Source organism: Ciconia boyciana, chromosome 8, assembly GCF_034638445.1.
Source record: "Ciconia boyciana chromosome 8, ASM3463844v1, whole genome shotgun sequence".
Lineage (NCBI taxonomy): Eukaryota > Metazoa > Chordata > Aves > Ciconiiformes > Ciconiidae > Ciconia > Ciconia boyciana.
In genome coordinates this window covers 23570272-23588685 of record NC_132941.1, presented here as the reverse complement: position 1 = coordinate 23588685, position 18414 = coordinate 23570272, and the positions used below count along the sequence as shown (strand labels likewise).

The 18414-nt window shown below is 59.4% G+C and overlaps 1 protein-coding gene across 6 annotated transcripts; it reads right to left on the bottom strand.

The window, feature by feature from the left end:
- Positions 1–352: 352 nt before the first annotated feature.
- On the bottom strand, positions 353–17179 carry CELF6 (CUGBP Elav-like family member 6). 6 transcript variants are annotated; one of them, XM_072870792.1, is made up of 13 exons: positions 16924–17179; positions 13769–13851; positions 7560–7608; positions 5939–6067; positions 5726–5805; positions 5112–5255; positions 4573–4717; positions 4341–4490; positions 3944–4006; positions 2954–3034; positions 2697–2840; positions 1543–1698; positions 353–1272 (listed from the first exon to the last, which is right to left on the bottom strand). In XM_072870792.1, the coding sequence occupies exons 1-12, from the start codon at positions 17177–17179 to the stop codon at positions 1571–1573; spliced, it is 1452 nt and encodes a 483-aa protein (XP_072726893.1). In that variant the 3' UTR covers positions 353–1272; positions 1543–1570. The 6 variants fall into 6 exon arrangements, with proteins under 6 accessions (XP_072726893.1, XP_072726888.1, XP_072726890.1 ...); XM_072870787.1 differs by lacking the exon at positions 3944–4006 and having other exon boundaries at positions 16924–17068; XM_072870789.1 differs by lacking the exon at positions 3944–4006 and having other exon boundaries at positions 2954–3031; positions 16924–17068.
- Between the last annotated feature and the right edge of the window lie 1235 nt (positions 17180–18414).

The window sequence follows — 18414 nt, the reverse complement described above, 5'->3', positions numbered from 1 at the left end:
GCTCCAAAGAACCAACCAAGGTGACGATTTTGACAAAATAAGTTTATTTTGCTTCGCTTAATTTCTGCTGAAACCTCACATTTTTCTTTTTTTTTTTTTTTTTGGCTGAAAAAAAGAAAAAACCAAAACCCCCCAAACCAACCGAAACCGCAAAGAACCGCATCCCTTTGCCCTCTCCCAAGGGGCTCTTTCAACCAGCTTGATGCTCCCGCCTGGGCCATGGGGCTGGGGGAGCCACTGCAGCCCCCCCCAAAAACCCTCCCCTCTGCATCCCCCCATCCTCAGCCGCAAATTGGCCCCCCAAAACCGAGCCCTTGAGCCCCATGAATCGGCCCCCCCCAAAACCAAGCCCTCTAGGAAACACTCACAGCTCTTAACCCCAAGGTTTTTCTCAATCTCCTTAATTTGTTTTTTTTTTCTTCTTCTTTCGTGTTTTTTTGGTTTTTTTGTGTGTTTTGTTTTTTTTTAATTAATTTATTTATAGATATATTTAAAAAAAGCAATAGTCCTTTGGTCCCTAAACTCTAAGGAATGATATGACTCTGAAACAAGTAATCCTATGTCCCTGTGCCAGTGACAAGCAGGGGGAAGCACGTGTCCTGCCGCCCTGCTCCATGGGATATATATATATATATACTTATTTATATATATCTTCTATTAAGTCCAACATCCTTTGATCCTTTTTTTTCCCCCCGACATGGGGAAAAAGAAAATCTTGCCCTTTGTCTTTTTTCCAAACAAGCATCCTCCAGGTGAAGCGCCCGAGGCTGGTCCTGTCCCACCAGCTTTGGTTTAAGAATCTGTTGGCAGCCTCTTTTCCTCATTTCTCCTGGGAAATTGGTAGCAGCAAATGAGTGCTTTAAAAACAAAACAAAACAAAACCAAACCAAAGGTAGATCGTATGCCGGGTGTCCGGGGCTGTTGTCCTTTCTCCCAGCGAGGGATTTAGTGAGTCTCAGCAAGTGGCTGGTGGTGAATCTCAGCCCTGGCGCCGCATCGCTCTCCTCCTTCCTTGTCTTCCTCGCTCTCTCGTTCCCATTAAATAACAAACAAGACCGGTTTAGGGAAAAAAAAAAAATCAAAAAAGAAAAGAAAAGCTATGACCAGAATGGCTCTCTTCTTTGCCATTTTCTCCATCACCTCCTCCTCTTCTTCTTCCTCTTTCTCCTCCTCCTCTTCCTCCTCCGGGATGTGTTGCAAAGAAAGAGAGTTACAGGTTTGGATACTGCACTTGGGGAAGTGGAAAGTCATCATCACCGCCGAACGCCCGACCTGCAAAACAGCAAAGGGGCTGTTAGCCTGTGTCCTGGGGGATGGAGGGAAGGAAGGACAGAGAGAGGGACAGAGACAGGGCCTCAAATCCCAGTTTGAAACACACACACAGACAGTCCTGGGCGCAGAGACCCCTGCACACACTCGAGGACATTTTTGAAGAAAACACGGCACCCGAGATGCTTCAGGTGAGCCGAGCCCCACTGCCAGGTCCCCTGGGGCTTTGCAGAGGGGTGCAGCAGGGCCAGGCTCCCCTTGTTCCCCCCTTACCTCTCCACAGGACCATGGTGAGCAGGGGTCAGTAGGGTCTGTTGGCATCTTTCGGCCTCTTTAGCTGGACTTTTAGTCTCTTCATGCCAATCTGGAAGCCGTTCATGGCCTGAATGGCTGCCTGAGCGCTTGTCGGATTGTCAAAACTGACGAAACCTGGGGGCGAGGGATGAGGTGACAGAAGAGTTTGTCACCATAAACATCACAGGTTGCCACTTTACTTCAAGTAAGGTGTGGAAATCCCACAGGATGCTCCTGTGGGCAGCCTCAGGTGGAGCCCCAGGTTCAGGTGCTGGGAGAGGGGGATGGTAGGGTAACAGTGCAGCCCCGGATTGCAAGGCACTGGGTGATGGGCTGACGGCATCTTTGGGGACACCAAGGTCTGCAGATCTGTGAGGTCACTGGGGTAAGAGGGTCCACAGGGACACTGGAATGGTCTCTGGGGACACTAAGGTGATGGGATTTGTGGGGACACTGGAATGACAGAGTCTACCAAAGTGATGGGGACTGCAGGGACACCGAAGTGATGGGGTCTGTGGGCTCATGGGACACCTGGGTGACAGGGTCTGCAAAGACACTGAGGTGATGGGGCCTCCAGAGACACTGGGGTGACAGGGTTTATGGGGACACCAAGGTGACAGGGTCTGTAGGGACACCAAGGTCTGCAGGTCTGTGGAGATACCAGGGTGACAGGGCCTGTGGGGACACCAGGGTGATGGGATTTGTGGGGCCACCAAGGTGACACAGGCTACAGGCACACTGTGGTGACAGGTCTTCAGGCCAGAGCATGCTGGTGTAAGTGGGGGCATTCAGCCACGTGAGCAGAGCAGACATGGCAGTGGCAAGCAGTGACCAGCCCTCCCTGGCAGGCACGCAGGCAGGTGCCCTGGGCTGAGGACACAGGGGACAGTGTAAGAGGGGACAGCAGCAGGTTAAGTCCTTCTGTCCTGGCACAGTGCAGGACAAAAAACTGCCCTTTGGCCCTGGGATGGACAGCTGCATTGTTTCAGCCACCATGCAGCTTTGGTCACCCATCAGTGCTGCCCAAGCCGGACCCCTGAGCTGGAGAGAGCCGGACCCCCGAGCTGGAGACGTCAGGAAGAGCCAGACCCCCGAGCTGGGGACATCAGGAAGAGCCACCCACCAGGACTTACCAAAGCATTTACTCTGGTTGGTGGCACGGTCCACAAAGACTTTGGCAGAGATGACATTGCCGAAAGGCAAGAACATCTGCGTGAGCTCCGCGTCCCCGAACTCCTGGGGCAGGTGATAAATAAACAGGTTACAGCCTTCGGGACCTGGGTGACACACAAAGGACAGCCACATGTCAGCCGCGAGGCGGGGGTCATTCTGGGGGGGGGGAGCGAGGAGCCGCCGGCCCTGCAGTGGGGTGCCCCCCACAACCCCTCACCTTCTCGCTGCTGCTGTGGGATGATGGGCGCTTGCTGGGGAAAGGCTTGGCTGATGGGTGCGTAGGCGGTAGGATACGCTGCTGGAAGAGAGGAACGTGGAGCTGAGACCCCAGCACCCACCCTGCTCCTGCCACAGCCCTGGGAAGGGCTGGGGACAAGGATGTCCCCCTCACTGCCACCCTCAATGGAGGTGCCTCTCCTGCCCCAGGGCTGCTGGCTCTGCCCTTCCCACCCCTGCCGGCACGGCCCCGGTCTCCTGGCATGCCCAGGATGCAGAAATGGCTCTCCCAGGAGGGACACTGGTGGCAGCAGTAATATGTCCTCAAGGTTGAGGAAAGCTGGCACTTTTGGTTGAAAAAAACCCAACTATTGGGGGTCCAAAACTTGGTTTTCTGTTGAAAATCTGAAAATCGCTGTTAGTGCTCCTAATTAAATGACTGCTGGGCTCAACGTACTTCCACAGGATGCTTTGACTCTCTTCTCTCCATGTCCCATCTCCCCAGCCATCGGATTCGGCCATGCGATGAACATCCAAGGATTTTTGATGTCTTGGTGCCTCCATGGCTGTCTCTACCAGTGGGCTGGCATGTTGGCAGGATCCAGCATGGAGCTGGCTCTCCATCACCGCCCAAACCTCGCCCCCTCTCCTGGGTACCACGGCCAGCTCTTCCCCACGGAGTTATCTCAGCCCAGTGGGCATTAAAACTCACTTTCCTCCATCCAAAATTTGCACGGAGGGCTGTGCCAGGAGCACATCCATGTTGCTGGGGATGAGGGGACGGCACTGTGCACCAGCATCACCCCCATTGCTGCCCCAGGGTATGGCACACCGCACTCAATGCATCACCACATTAATCCATGCCCAAGCACGCTGCCCTAATCCTGTGGTTCAACCTCAGCCAGCCCCAAAGGCGATGCTCACCCCCTAAAAATAAGCGTGAGGAGCAAAGAGGGGAGAGAGGGGAGAAGTGCAAAGCAAAGTTTGAGACCTGCATAGTGCTGCATGCCTGCGTAGGCTTGCTGGAGGGGATCTGCCACCGTGGGGCTTTGAGCTGGGAAGAGAAAAGAAGGGAGAAGGAAGCGAGAATAAGCAAGAGAAACCCAGGGATAAGCAGCTCCCGCGGGAGAGGGCTCTTGACCGAGCACCACTGTGGAGGGGCAGAGCTTCTCCCTGCCATTTTGTAGGAGCCGAGAGCATTGCCACACTCGCAAAGACGGCGATGCTACAGGAGGAGGGATTTTGGTGGGGATCAGTGTGCGGCTGGTTCATCTGACATGTTCCCAGGATGGGGAGCACCCCTGGGAGCCTGCCGTGTGAGCCGAGCATGCATCCCCAGCCCCAGGGAAACGTGGCGGAGCTCCCCAGCATGCTGTGAGGAGGATTACCTGGGTAGGGGTGGATGCCATTGGTGTAGATGGTCTCCGAGGCAGGCTGCCCATTGGTCTGTGGTGGCAGTGGGCTGAAGCCGTTCACCCCGATCGGCGTGGCGATGCTGGGCACGGGCGCCGTGGTGATGCCAGGAGGTGTGCTTGTACCTGCAGGAGGGAGGCGTCAGCACCAGCAGCACCCCCCCAAGGATGTCAAGCAGGACGGGGGGCGAATGGAGGGGGCTCGTACCTGAAGAGGGGGTGAGGGGGGTGGCCACCAGCCCGCTGACGTTGAAGGCAGCCATTTGCTGCATCTGGGCGGCAGCGATGGCAGCCATGGGGTTCAGGCAGGTCCCCTGCGCGGCTGCCATCAGGGCTGCCTGCTGCTGCATGATCTTAAGGAAAGAAATGGGGGGAAAAGGGAAAAGCGAGCAAGAGGCAGAGAGAAGTGGGGAGCAGGGGAGGATAAATTAGCATCCCCCCTTTGCACCCATGCATGGGGGCTGAGGATAAATGCCACTCACTGCCGGACCCGGGGACAGGAGGAGGTCTAGGTGATGCTAAAAAAGGTGATATATGAGACTGCTGCACCCTACAGCTATGCCACCCTCACCAGTGGGGGTGAACCCACCCTCTGTTGTACCCCTAAATGGGGATACACCAACCCTGACAGGCATCCGCACTCACTGGCACTGGTACAATGCCACGCAGGCAAAACCAGCCCCCCCCCCCCCCCCAACAGTGGGGCTCCCCCAAAACCCCCAGGTCCTGGCTGGCGCCAGCTCCTACCGCTTGCGTATAGGCCCCGTAGGCACCGAACTGGATGGTCATGGGGTTGAAGATGCCCAGCTGCCCTGCCATCTGATGCATCCGCCGCAGGGTCCTCTCCTTATCTGTGTCTGCAAACTTCACCACCAGGCTGGACGAGGCGCCCTGAGATAGGGGGGAAGATGGAGCTGATGGCTGGACCCCAGAAATGCCCCTGAAATGCCTCTCCACTCTGGCGAGGGACCCGCTGGCTTGCAGCGGCCACAGCATTCTCAGCCCTGGGGACGCTGCCTGGCTTGGCAGCAGCAACCAGCAATCGATGTGAGGTTTAATTATAGCCGGCTTTTCTCCCCGGCGGCAGCTCCCTGGCCTCTGTTTCCTTTTTGCCCTTCCTCGTTCACAATTTTGAACTTCAGTGTTAAACAGCCCCTTTCTCCAGTGCGGGGGCAATTAGCCCCGCATGCCCACCCCTGGGGCTCAGCGCTCAGGCAGGGATGAACCTCAGGGTGATCCAGCCAACAAACTGCCAGTCCATGGGATTTTGATCCAATTAGATAGAGGATCAAATTAGCTGGTGATTGGATTATGCAGGCAGCATGGGGCCAAATGGGGCAGGGCGAGAGCCTGGCACTTACCGGCATGGTTTGGCTGCCGTGCAGGCTGTTGATGGCAGCCTGCGCCTCAGCGTGGCTGCCATATTTCACAAAGGCACAACCTAAGGGCAGAGAGGGGATAAGGGAGGGGTCGGATTCGGCCGCTGCGGGAGCCAGCGCTGCCCAGCTGGCGGCTCCCACCCTCCATGGGTCCTGGTGGCCCACAGGGTGCTCACCCAGCTCCCCCAAGCCCACCTTTGCTGGCTCCATCAGGCCCTCGGAGGATGGTGCACTCCTCGATCTGGCCGAAGGGTTCAAAGAGGCGCCGGACATCATCCTCGCTCTGCTGCTTCCCCAGCATGCCCACAAAGAGCTTCCTGTCTTCTAAAAACAAAACCAAGGCTGTCAGAGAGTGGGATGCCACTCACCGTCCTGTCCCCTCATCCCTGGTTTGCAAATGGTGCATGGAGGGGCAAGAGCCAGGTGATGCTGGAGCCTGGGGAGGGAGCAATGCTGATCTGGCAGCACCTCCATCCTACAAAACGCTCAGGTTGGGAAAACCTCTCCTGCAGGGAAATCACCTAGGGGTGAAGCTGGGAAGAGCCAGGGAATGGAGCTGGGGTTTTCCCAGGGATGGAGGAGCCGGCTCCACCGGCACTGATGTGGGATGCAGCTGGGAAACAAAAAGAGCCCGCAAAACAGCGGCGATTGCCTTCGTATGATTGACTCACAGAACAACCCGCAGCCTTCAGCCGTGCCCAGGGGACATAAATAACCCAAACATGAGAGAAGGGAGAGTAAATAATGAGAATTTCATGATTATTACCAGCATCTGTCTTGCTCGGCTGCATGCTCCTGCCGTGTGCTAATGGCATTTGACAAAGAAAATAAGGTGCCTTGTCAAGAGCGTTGCCGGGGAAATAAATAAATAATGGCAGGAGACGATTAATGCTCTGTCCGTTAAGGTACCGGGAAAATTAGTTAAGGGAATAAGGCTCACGTGTTGTCTAGTTAAACATAAACCATCTCCTGGCCAAGGCAGCTGAGGGGAGCAGGCTCAGTGGCCGAGCATCGCCTCCTGGGCGAGGGGGCTGGAGCCGGGTGCTCGAGCTCGCCCATCGATTTTTAATCCTTCGCCAATTACGCTCGGTAAGTGGGCAATTTATTTGCCAGGTCGCTCTGGGACATGCCAGGACCAGTTTGCAGAACGTTTAATAATGTGTTTTGAATAGCGGGATGTCTACCCCAGCCGTCCTGCTGAGGGCAGACAGCCACACGTGAGCACCCCGCGTGTCTGAGCGTGCCTATGCACCCAGAGCTTGCTCACGGCACCGGGAATGTCAGGGAGTTTTGATCCAGTTCCTGCAATTTTGCCCAAATTATTGACTCAGCCTGGAAGCGCCATGGCCCCACGAGGCACAAACCCTCATGGAGAATCTGGGGGGGGACAGTGGTTTCTGTTTGAGAGGGGCTTGGGCCACGTGTGGCCAACTCCTGCATCTTGACTCTGCTGGGGTCCCTGCAGGCAGCTCCGGGTGGGTAATTAGGTTGTTTAATAGACAAAGGGGCTGTAGGAGAGCAGCTCGCTGGTGCTCTGCCCAGCATGATGTCAGGATATTCATCATATGACATCAGCACATTCATGGCATGATGTCAGGATGTTCCCCCCCAGCTGGCCAGGTAGGGAGAGCTGAGATCACGTTTGCTCTGCCCTCGGGTTTGGATGCCACCGGCAAAGGCAGCTCCTTTCGTGGGTTTCTCTGAAAACAAACCTCCCCACAGCAGGCCCTGCAATGCCACTGTGTCCCCCATCACCCCCCTGGGTGGCCCTGTGCCACTCTGCCCGCACGGGGCATCTGGGGAAGGGGAGACCTACCTCCTCGGCCCTCGCTGTCGGCTGGCTTCACCTGGATGGGGCGGTTCATCTGCAACACACAAGCGGGAGAGGGTGGTCAGTGGCTGTGCCGTGCCCCCCGCCAAAGCCTTTCGATGGGGAACAGCAGAATTTGGCCCCAGCCTGACACAGGGGACAGGGCAGAGAGCAGGGGAAGGACCTGCAAGAACAGAGCTGGGGTTTGTGGCCACGCCGAACTGGGGATGCCGCAGGTGGAGGGCAATGCTACAGCCCTGGGGATGGGTACCTGGTGCCGCAGGCACCCACTGGGCCACTGGTGCCAGCCTTGGCCGCCTGCCCGCTTTCCTCGACTGCAAAGGACTGCAGAGGCGGCAGCAGTGCCCGGCTGGCCCCGGCCCCTCCGGCAGCACTGACACTGCTCTCCTTTTCCTAATTCTCACCCAATTTTGGCCTCCTCTTGTGCGTCACTGCCATTTGTACATGCAAGCATGGCATGCGTGTGCAGCAGGACACACCAGGCCAGTGCACATGTCCCTGGCCCACTGCCCCATGGAGCCATTTCTCCTCCTCTCTCCCCCTCCTTTTTCCCCTCTTTTAGTCGAAAAATGCTACAATTACAGCCGTTTCCATGGCAACAAGCGTGCTTCCCCCACGATGCTGCGGAGCCTGAGCCATGTGCTCTATGGGGTCGTCACGGCAACGGCAGGATGTCACGCATGATGGGGTGAGTGCGCACGCACACATACACGGCTCAAGCACGCACAGGGACAGCCATGCAACATGCATGCTGCTGTTGCACCCACACAGGTGTGTACACCCACCCCGGGGTTCCCCCTGCACACCCCTGGAGGGGGTCCCCAAATTTACGGGCTAGCTGGGGGCAGCACCAGCCTCTCCTCCCCGGGGTGAAGAGGAGGATGATTTAGGAAGAAGAGGAGGGAGGTTTCCACAGCAACGGCCTCGTCTCCAGGGAAACGCAGGGAAAAATGTCAGTGCAGAGCCAGGGATGCTCCAGGGAGGGGACCAGGTCCCCAGGAGCCGTGGGGTGGCACCAAGGGACACAGGGCCACCCGGCTGCCCTTACATCACCCATTGTGTCACCAGTCCCCTAAACATCCACCTCAACCCCTGCACTGGGGCAGGATCCAGCTCACCCCAAACCCAGGAGGCTGTGACAGCACGGAGACCCGTGGGACCAACATCCCCCTCATCCCCCATATCCCTGCCATGTCCAGGAGGAGAGAACCTCAATTTTTGGGGGGCTGCCCCCCTCCACCAATCCACCAGTCCCATTTACCAGTGCGATGGCCTTTGATGGAATAAATTTCCCATGCCCACTGCTTTATGCTTAATGTAATAAACCTAGCGAGTATGATTTAGAATAACATTTACGGAGCCGCAGAGTGTCATTTTGATGTGTCTCCCGTCTCCGCTCGCCGGTTATTAAACTGTATTGATTCTCCAGGAGCGGCTGATGTTTATAAATGTCAGGCCTCGGGGACCGGCTAACCTACCCCAGGGCTGCCGCACCGTGCCGGGGAAAAACCGCCTCGGTCTGTGGACACCCCCAAAAGGGGGTTTTGGCACCCCTGGCATCACCCCATGCCTACCCTGGGGTGCTCAGTGCCCCCCTGTACCAGCTCCTGTGGCACAGGTGGATGGCATGGGCACCCAGACCTCCCCCTGCACCCAGCTGTCCTGTGCCCACCTGTCTGTCTGTCCCAACAGCACCGCTGCACTATGCCCCTGTGCCCACACAGTCACCCAGGCACCCACCAATGCCCAACAGCCCTCCATCCATCCCCTGACACTCAAACAGCCATCTCCCACTGCTCCTGACACCTATCCATTTACCCCTCAACACCCATCTGTCCATCCACCCATCTGACACCCACACAACCACCCATCCCCACCTAATATTCACCCATCAATTCACCCATCCATCCCCCAACACCCATCCAGCCCCATAACACCCACCCATCCACCCCCCATCCATATCCCCAACACACCCATCTATGCCCATAACACCATCCATCTACCTCCCAACCCGCATCCATAGCACCCTTACACCAGCCCATCCATCCCATGTCTCCTACCACTCACCTGTACACCCCCATAGCACACATCCCTCCACCCGCATAGCACTCACACATCCACCCACCCATCCCTCAACTCCCACCCATGTCCCCCCCACCCATCCTTGCACACCCCAAGGACACACTGATGCACCCATGGCCACAGGAGACCCTGTCTGGGGTGTCCCAGCACCCACCAGTCCTGTCACCTGTGGGTGCCCAACAGAGCCCCAGCTACAGCAAAACCATGGCCAAACCACTGGTGTGCTACAGGAGGTCACCACCAGTTGCTAAACCACTGCCTGACCCCTTGGGCACTGTCACCCACCCAAATTGGGAGCCCCTCAACAGCCTGGGCACCAGGGAGAGCCAGCCCATGGTGAATTCCTGCAGCAGGACCTGCCCCATGGGACAGGGTCACCTCTGGCCCTTGCTCCTTCGCTGGTGTCACCCTCCTCCTCCGCCTCGTGCCCAACAGCCAGAGGATTCAGCAGGCCACCATGCATCTGAATGAGCCAAGACGGAGGCACTGGGTGATGCTGGAGCAGCGGGTGCCCGTGGGAGCCTGGTGCCCATGTCACCCCAGGGGTCCCCAGGCAGCCAGCACATGGTGCAGGGAGACGGGCACTCAGGTACAGGCAGCCACCCATCACAGGAACACCCTGCCATCATAGGAACACCCTGCCAGAGCCCTTGGGGTGAACTCACAGCAAGGGAACACAGCTGGCCTGGGGAGTCACACCACCCCACAACTTGCACAGCCGCATGACCATCCTAGCACACCCCCACACAAAACCACACATCCCCTACAGCCACACTCCTGCTCCCACACACCCCTACGTACAACCGCAGACCCACACGCAGCATCCTCCATGCACACCCACCCACAGCTGCATGCTCACTTCAGCACCCCCTCTGCACAACCATACACCTACACAGCCGCACACTTGCACCCACGCAGCCCCATGCACAAACGTACATCTGTCCTAGCATGACTGCACAACCACATGCAACCACACACCCACCCCAACCCAGCCCCATGTATACCCGCACGCAACAACCCTACACCCACACACCCCGAGCCCAGAGTCCTCATGAGCACCCACCCACGCACAGCTGCACACCCACACAACACCCACAGCACCCTCCCCACAGCTGTGGACCCTGCACAACCATGGACACACACCTCAGGGTGCACAGCCAGCACCACCATCCATGCCAGGCAGGGACACAGCACCCCTTGCTTCAGTATCCCCATTGCAGCAGTGGGAGCCACAGTGGGACCCCCGGCAGCCCTCTGTGGACACACAGACACCCAGTGCTGGACACCACCCTTGGATGGCCACAGCTCCCCCCCAGCAGCACCCACACCCCATCCCCACCACCACCCACGCACACCTGAGCCCTGCGCACACCTGGCCAGCCCCCCCATGGGACACCCACAATGTGGGAGCCCAGGCAACACCCATATGCACACGGGCACCCCCTGCTCACACCCAGTGTGTGCACACACACACGTGCACACACTTCCACACCCACCACTTCCACCCCCCAGGCCCACATACACCCACACCCCACCACCAGGCGCACAATCGCTGGGTGCAAAGACACGCTTAGCACCTGCTTACACACACACACAGCCACTGACACACTTGCACACCCACCATCCCTGGGTGCAACCGCTCCCCACCAACACCCACTTGCAAAACTGTACCCCCCGGTTTTGCAAGTTTTGCCCCCTGGGGAAAAACTGTACCCCCGCCAACACACACGCACCCCTGCACCATCTGTGGGTGCAACACCCCCAAGCACATCCCCTTGCACACCTGCAACCGCACACACAGAGCACCAACTCACACACACAAACCCACGGTGGAAAAACACACCCTCCAGCCAACACACAAACCCATCCCTAGATGCAGATACACCCTCCCCACCAACACCCCCCTGCCAACACCCTCCCCATCCCTGCATGCAGATACACCCTCCTCATCAACACACACACTCATAACCCCCATCCCTGCATGCAAATACACCCTCATCACCAACAACCACCCTGCCAACACATGCAGCCCATCTTTGGGTGCAGATACACCCTCCTCACCAACACCCACACTCACACACCCCATCCGCGGGTGCAGATACACCCTCCTCACCAATACCCCCCATCCCCATCCCTGGGAGCAGATACACCCATCTCGCCAACCCAGGCATGCACACACCCCATCTCTGCATGCAAAGACACCCTCCTCACCAACATTCTCCTGCCAACAACCCCCCCCCATCCCTGGGAGCAGATACACCCCCTCACCATCACATACACACCCCATCCCTGCGTGCAAATAACCCCCCGGGTGCAGACCCTCCCCTCCCCGGCTGCAAGCACCCCCCACTCCGAAGCACCCCCACCCCGCGGGTGCGGATGCCCCAGCGCACACAGAGGCTCCCGGGCCGGGCCGGGCCGGGCCGAGCCGAGCCGAGCCGGCGGCAGACAAAGGCGGGGCCCTACCTCGATGCAGAGGATCTTGGACCCGGCGGGCACCCACAGCACGGGCGGCCGCGGCCCGGGCGCCGGCACCTGCGGCAGCTGCATGGCCCGGCCCGGCCCGGCCCGGCTCGGCTCGGCTTCCCTCGGTCCGGCCCGACCCGGCTCCACCCGAGGTGGCTCGGCTCGGTCCGGCCCGATTCGGCTCGGCTCGGCTCGGCTCGCGCAGCGGCGCGCGGGAGGCGGGGCGGGGGGAGGAGCGGCCGCAGCCCCGCCGAGCCGTGCCGAGCCGTGCCGGGCCGAGCCGAGGGGAGGGGCTGCGATAGGGACACGCCCCCTCCACAGCCTGGACACGCCCCGCGCCGCGTCGGGGGCGGGGCCTGGCCGGGGTCGGGGGACCCGGCGGCGCGGAGCGCGGGGGTGTGAGCGCAGGCATAGGGGGTGAGCACAGCTATAGGGGCTGTGCACAAGCACAGACGGGTGTGCACAGGTACAGGGATGTGTGTACAAGCACACACGGGTGTGCACAAGCAGACAGGAGTGTGCACAGCTACAGGAGGATGCGCGCAAGCACAGAGGGGTGTGCACTGGCACACAGGGCTGTGTATACAAGCACACACGGGTGTGCACGAGCATAGAGGGTTGTGCACAGGCACGGAGGGGTGTGAGTATGAGCACACATGGGTGTGCACAAGCAGAGTGGAGCGTGCACAACCGCAGGGGTGTGTGTACAAGCACACGGGTGTGCACAGGCACACAGGGGTGTAAACACAAGCCCAGAAGGGTGTGCACAAGCACAGTGGTGCATGTACAAGTACACAGGGGTGTGCGCAGCTACAGGGGTGTGAGCACAGGCACGGAGGGGTGTGCACAGCTACAGGGGCATGTGCACAAGCACAGGGGAGTGTGCGTAGGCACAGACAGGTGAGCACATGGAGGTGTGAGCACAAGCACAGGGGTGTGCACACATAGACGCCTGCCCAGATATAGCTGTGTGCACTGACAGATGCACACCCATGAACCGCTGCATGCACACATGCACAGAGGGGTGCACACAGATGTGTGCCCCCGCAGGGGCGCATGCCTGTAGGCCCGCATGTGAGCATGTGCTCACACGCGTGTGCCTGTGCTCACCTCATGCTGAGGTGCAGGGTGAGAAGTGAGCAGCTACAGCAGCTGTACACCTTGCACATGCACGTGTACACACATGGGGGGTTGTGATGAGAAGGGGACACAGGCAAGCCCATAACTTGCAGGCAGGGCCTGACCCCACACCTCCCTGAGGCTGCCGAAGTGGGCTGTTAACTCTTAAACCTACTGATGTACAGCACCACAGGTGAGAGTATGGCTCAGGAAGCTACATCCCTGCAAACCTCATCCCCCTCCGTCAGCTCCACGCACCCGAGGCAGGGATTGATATTCATGGGCCCCGGCGCTTTCCCCAGCCAACCAGCGGCCCTATTGATTTTTATTTAGGCGAATAATTAAATATTTATTTTCACTTTGTTAAGCTCGGGAGGTCGGAGCCCACAGAAAGCACAACAGCATGCGGGCAGCAGGAAAATCAATGCCTTGGTTTGCGGCCGCTGGAGCGGCTCTTGTGCCCGCGCCCCAGGTAGGTGTCACCGTCCCCCGCCCCAGATCACCCCAACCACCTCAGTGTCACTTACCCCCGGCAGTGTCTTCTGCTCGTGCAGGGCGCTCTGCGCCTTCAGGGCTGAGTCGCGGGCGCAGTAGGTGAGGAAGGCACAGCCTGCGGAGACAGGGAGACGGGGTCAGTGTCCAGCCTGGCATTGCCGCAAAGCCCCGGGCATGCGGAGAGCTGGTGACATGGCTAATACAGCGCTGGGGCATCTCAGCACCCAAGCACCAGCACCCCACCACCCTGGCACTGTGGCACCCAGCACCTCGGCACCCTGGCACGCTGACATCCAGCACCCTGGCACCCAGCACCCTGGTACCCTGGCATCCTGACATCCAGCACACCAGCACCCTGGCACTCTGACATCCAGTACCCTGGTACACTGGCACCCTGGCATCTAGCAACTCAGCACTCTGGCACCGTGGCATCCAGCACCCTGGCACCCTAGCATCCTGGCACCCATCACTGCGGCACCCAGGTGGGCACTGCTGCCAGCAGGGCCAGAGCTCAGTCCCAAAATGGGGTGGGAGATCTCAATACAGAAGGGATGGAGCAGTGCGATGAAGGAAGGAGCAAGGCAAGAGCAGGCAGCAAGTCTGGCAGCGTGCGGGCAGCAGTGCTCCAGCCCCGAGCTCTGGGGAAAGCCACAGCCGAAGCCCTCTGGGAAATGGATCTCTATGTGTCAAGGCTGCACATCCCAGCTTGCCGCCACACTTCTCCCTGCCCCGAGCATCCTCCTCGGGATGAGACTCGCGTGTTGAAGGTGCTCTGGCTCCTCCACATCACTGCGCTTGGGGAATCGGGAATACGCCTGGGGCGAGGTTTTCCCACGCTGACTCACGCTGCCGAGCCGCTTGCTCGCCCGGAGCTGGCAGAGACGAGCGAGCCCCAGGGATGGGGTCCAGTCCTCTCCCCTCCGTCTCTCTTGTTCCCGCGGGAGCATCCCAGGTCCCTGTGCCACTGCCGTGCCACTCCCTCCCCAAGGGCTCCCCCCCCCGATTTGCTGGGATCACATCCAAAAGCATCTGAAAGTGATATTAAAACAGCAGCAAAACAGTTTCCCTTCAACAAAGTAAATATTTAATGAATAAAATTGACATTGATGCATTTTTAATATTGGCACAATTAAATCCATCAGCTGATTAAGTATTAATAACTCTTAATAAGTACAATCAGCGTGCCTGGGAGGAGAGGGAGTGGGGCGGGGGGACGCCAAGGGATGGGGTCCCTCGTCCGTCTTGTTGGGGACAGGATGTTGGGGACATCTGTCCTCACGGGGAGCAAGGAGATTGCTCCCCCTGGTTAAATATCAGCCCCGCTGCGGGTGGAAAGCAGAGGTCAGCGCAGCGGCTTGCGTCAGTCCCGGTGCCATTTCCAGTGTTTACCATCCGTAATCAAGTTGGCTTCCTCCTCTCCGCTCTTTTTTCCCCCTTTTGTTTTCCCTGCAGGCGATGAATTGGACAGTGCCTGGGCATTTCGGAGAAGTTTGGAGGGCTGGAGCAAGAGTAATCCTGCTCCAGAGGCTCACCGGGGGGAAGGATGCCATTCGAATTAGAGGAGCATCCACAATTAAATCATGCGTCTGGGCCGCAGTGGTTGAAGCCCGCGCTGGAGGAAGCACCGAGGGGGCCTGGCAAGGTGTGAATCCTGTTGTTCAGGGCATGCAAGCAGCTTCAGAGGCGCCTGGAGATATTTTGAAGGCCACGGTGCTGAGAACGAAGGAGTCCAGGTGGCCACCCCACAGCCGAAGGGCACCAACACGGCGGCATCCACAAGCACCAAGTTTTAGCTTTCCAGAAAGTCCCAGTGAAGCGGGCACTGCCCGTGGCACAGGGGCCCAGCAACAGTGTACAGAGGAGCGCAAGATCCCATCCAGACGACACCCGCGGTGCCCTGACCCTGCTCCACCACCACGGAGCCCCGGCTCACGGGTGGAGGTTCTATAAAGACTTTAGTGGTGCACGTGTGAGCCCCTCAGTGTGCCGCTGCTCAGGGTGCTGGGTGCTCTGCACCCCATGCTGGGATGCCAGCCAGGCCGGCAGCAACCCTGGTCCTGCTGGGTCACAGAGGCCTGGGGCACGGCGCAGGCAAGGGGCCGGGCAGGTGGGTGCCCCCATCCATGGTGGGTGCCTGTATCCCAGATGGGTGCCTCCATCCCAGGGGTGCTCCAACTCCAGGGGTGCCCAAACCTCACATGGGTGCCCCGATGCCAGACAGGTGCCCCCAACCCAGGCTGGTGCCCTAAACACTGATGGGGTGCTCCCAACTCCAGGGGTGCCCCCGAGCCACACGGCAGCTCCCCTAACCCTGGGTGGGTGCCCCCACCTCAGGTGGGTGCCCCCAACCCAGGGGTGCATTAACCTTAGACAGGTGCCTCCACCTCAGGGGTACCCCAATCTTAGCGGGGCCGCATACCAGGATGCCCCATACCGGGGTGCCCCCATCTCAGGGGTGCCCCATACCGGAGTGACCATACCAGGGTGCCTCCACCTTAGGGGTACCTTCACATCAGAGGTGCCCCATATTGGGGTGCCCCACATTGAGGTGACACATACTGGGGTACCTCCACCTCAGGGGTGCCCCCACCTCAGAGGTGCCCCCACCTCAGGGGTGCACCATATTGGGGTATCTCCACCTCAGGGGTACCCCATACCATGGTGCCCCACCTCAGGTGTACCACCACCTCAGGGTGCTCCACCTCAAGGGTGCCCCCAGCTCAGGGGTACCTTCACTTCAGGGGTATCCTCACCTCAGGGGTGCCCCAGTATGGGGCACCCCACCTCATGGGTACCTCCAGATCAAGGGTACCTCCACCTCAGGGGTACCCCATACTTGGGTGCCCCACCTCAGAAGTACAACACCTCAGGGTGTCCCACCTCAGGGGTACCTCCATCTCACGGGTGCCCCCACCCCAGAGGTGCCCCATACCAGGGTGCCCCACCTCAGGGGTACCTCACCTCAGGGGTGCCCCACACTTGGCTGCCTCACCTCAGGGATGCCATCTCAGGGATGCCTTCACTTCAGGGGTGTCCCACCTCCAAGGTACCTCACCACAGGGTGCCCCACCTCAGGGGTGCCTCACCTCAGGGCCTCCCACCTCAGGGGTACCCGCACCTCAGGGTGTCCCACCTCAGGACGCCCCGCCTGGTTGCGCCCCGTTGGCAGGCGCAGAGCCCTCCGTACCTTTGTGCATGCCAGTGAAGCGATCCTTGAGGACGGTGAGCTCGTAGATGCGGCCGAACTCCTCGAAGAGCGGCTTGAGGTCGCTCTCCTCCAGGTTACGCGGGATCTGCCCCACGAAGAGCTTGATGGCGTCGTGATCCTTCATGGCGATGGCGCCGGGCGGGCGGCTCAGCCCGTTCACCCGGCCGCTGTTCGCGGTGCTGAACGCCGCCCCCGCCTCCGCCGCCGCCGCCACGCCGCTGCCCGCCGCGGCCATGGCCCGCTCCGCCGCCGCCGCCGCTGCGGGAGGCGCCCGCCGCCCCGCCCCGCCCCGCCCCGCTCGGCGCCGCTCGGCACCGCTCGGAACCGTTCGGGACCGCTCGGCTCGGCCCGGGCCTCTTTGCTCACGGCCCCCCCCCCCACCCGCGCGCGCGGCCGCCAGCGGGCTGGTGACGTCAACCTGCTGGCCGCGGCGAGACGCAAGGTATTAGCATAATGAGGGAGCTGCGGCCAATCAGGAGGGGCGGCTGGCAGCGGCGCGGGTACCCTGGCTCTGCCCCCTACTGCCCCCTGCCGGGCTGACCCCGAACCCCTTCATCCCCGTCACCCTCCAGCCTCTGTCATACCCCGTCACCCCGAGGCAGGGCTGGCCAAGGGGCTGAGCGGCCTCCTGCCTTCACCCCTGCGGCCCTCAGTAGGTTCCAGAGTTAACATGCCGCTCTTCCCCACCAGCCACCACCTTAGCCACCACCGGCCACCACCTTTAAATCCTGCGCGGGATTTAAATACACAGAAAAGGCTCAAAAGGGACAATTTTGGCACTTTGTTGCATTTTTCGATGGACCTCGAATGGACCTCGATGGACCCCTCGCTGCCCCAGTTGCCCCTTGGGGTTCCCCCAGATGGGGGCAGGGGAGGGAAGCACCTCCCTCCTGCACCCCCCACCCCCCTGAAAAGTCTGTAATTAGACCAAATGGCTTTAATACCTGGCACAGTCATTAATTAATTACTCCCAGAGCAACAGCTGGGCTGGGGGTGCCCAGCTTCCCTGGCGCGTCGCCATGCGTGTGCAGGTGTGTGCAAGCGTGTGTGAGCATGGCGTGTGTGTGCAAGAGTGTGCAAGTGTGTGCGTGTATGTTGCAGGCGTGTGCATGCGTGTGTGCAAGCTTGCACAAGTCTGTGCAAGCATGTGCATGTATTTGTGCAAGTGTGTGCAAGCATGCACACATCCATGCATGTTCAAGTGTGTGCAAGCATGTATGCAAGTGTGTGCGTGTGTGTGTGCAAGCATGTGCAAGTATGTGCTGCAAGTGTGTGCACATAGTTGAAAGTGTGCAGATGCATGCCTGCATTGCAAGCCTGTGCAATGGTGTGCAAGTGCGTGTGTGTGCGTGCATGCATGCATTTGCACGTGTGTGCAAGTGTGCAAGCGTGTGCATGGGTGCATGTGCATGGGTGCATGTATTCACAACGCCCATCTGCATGCATGTGCAAGCATATGCATGAGTCCAT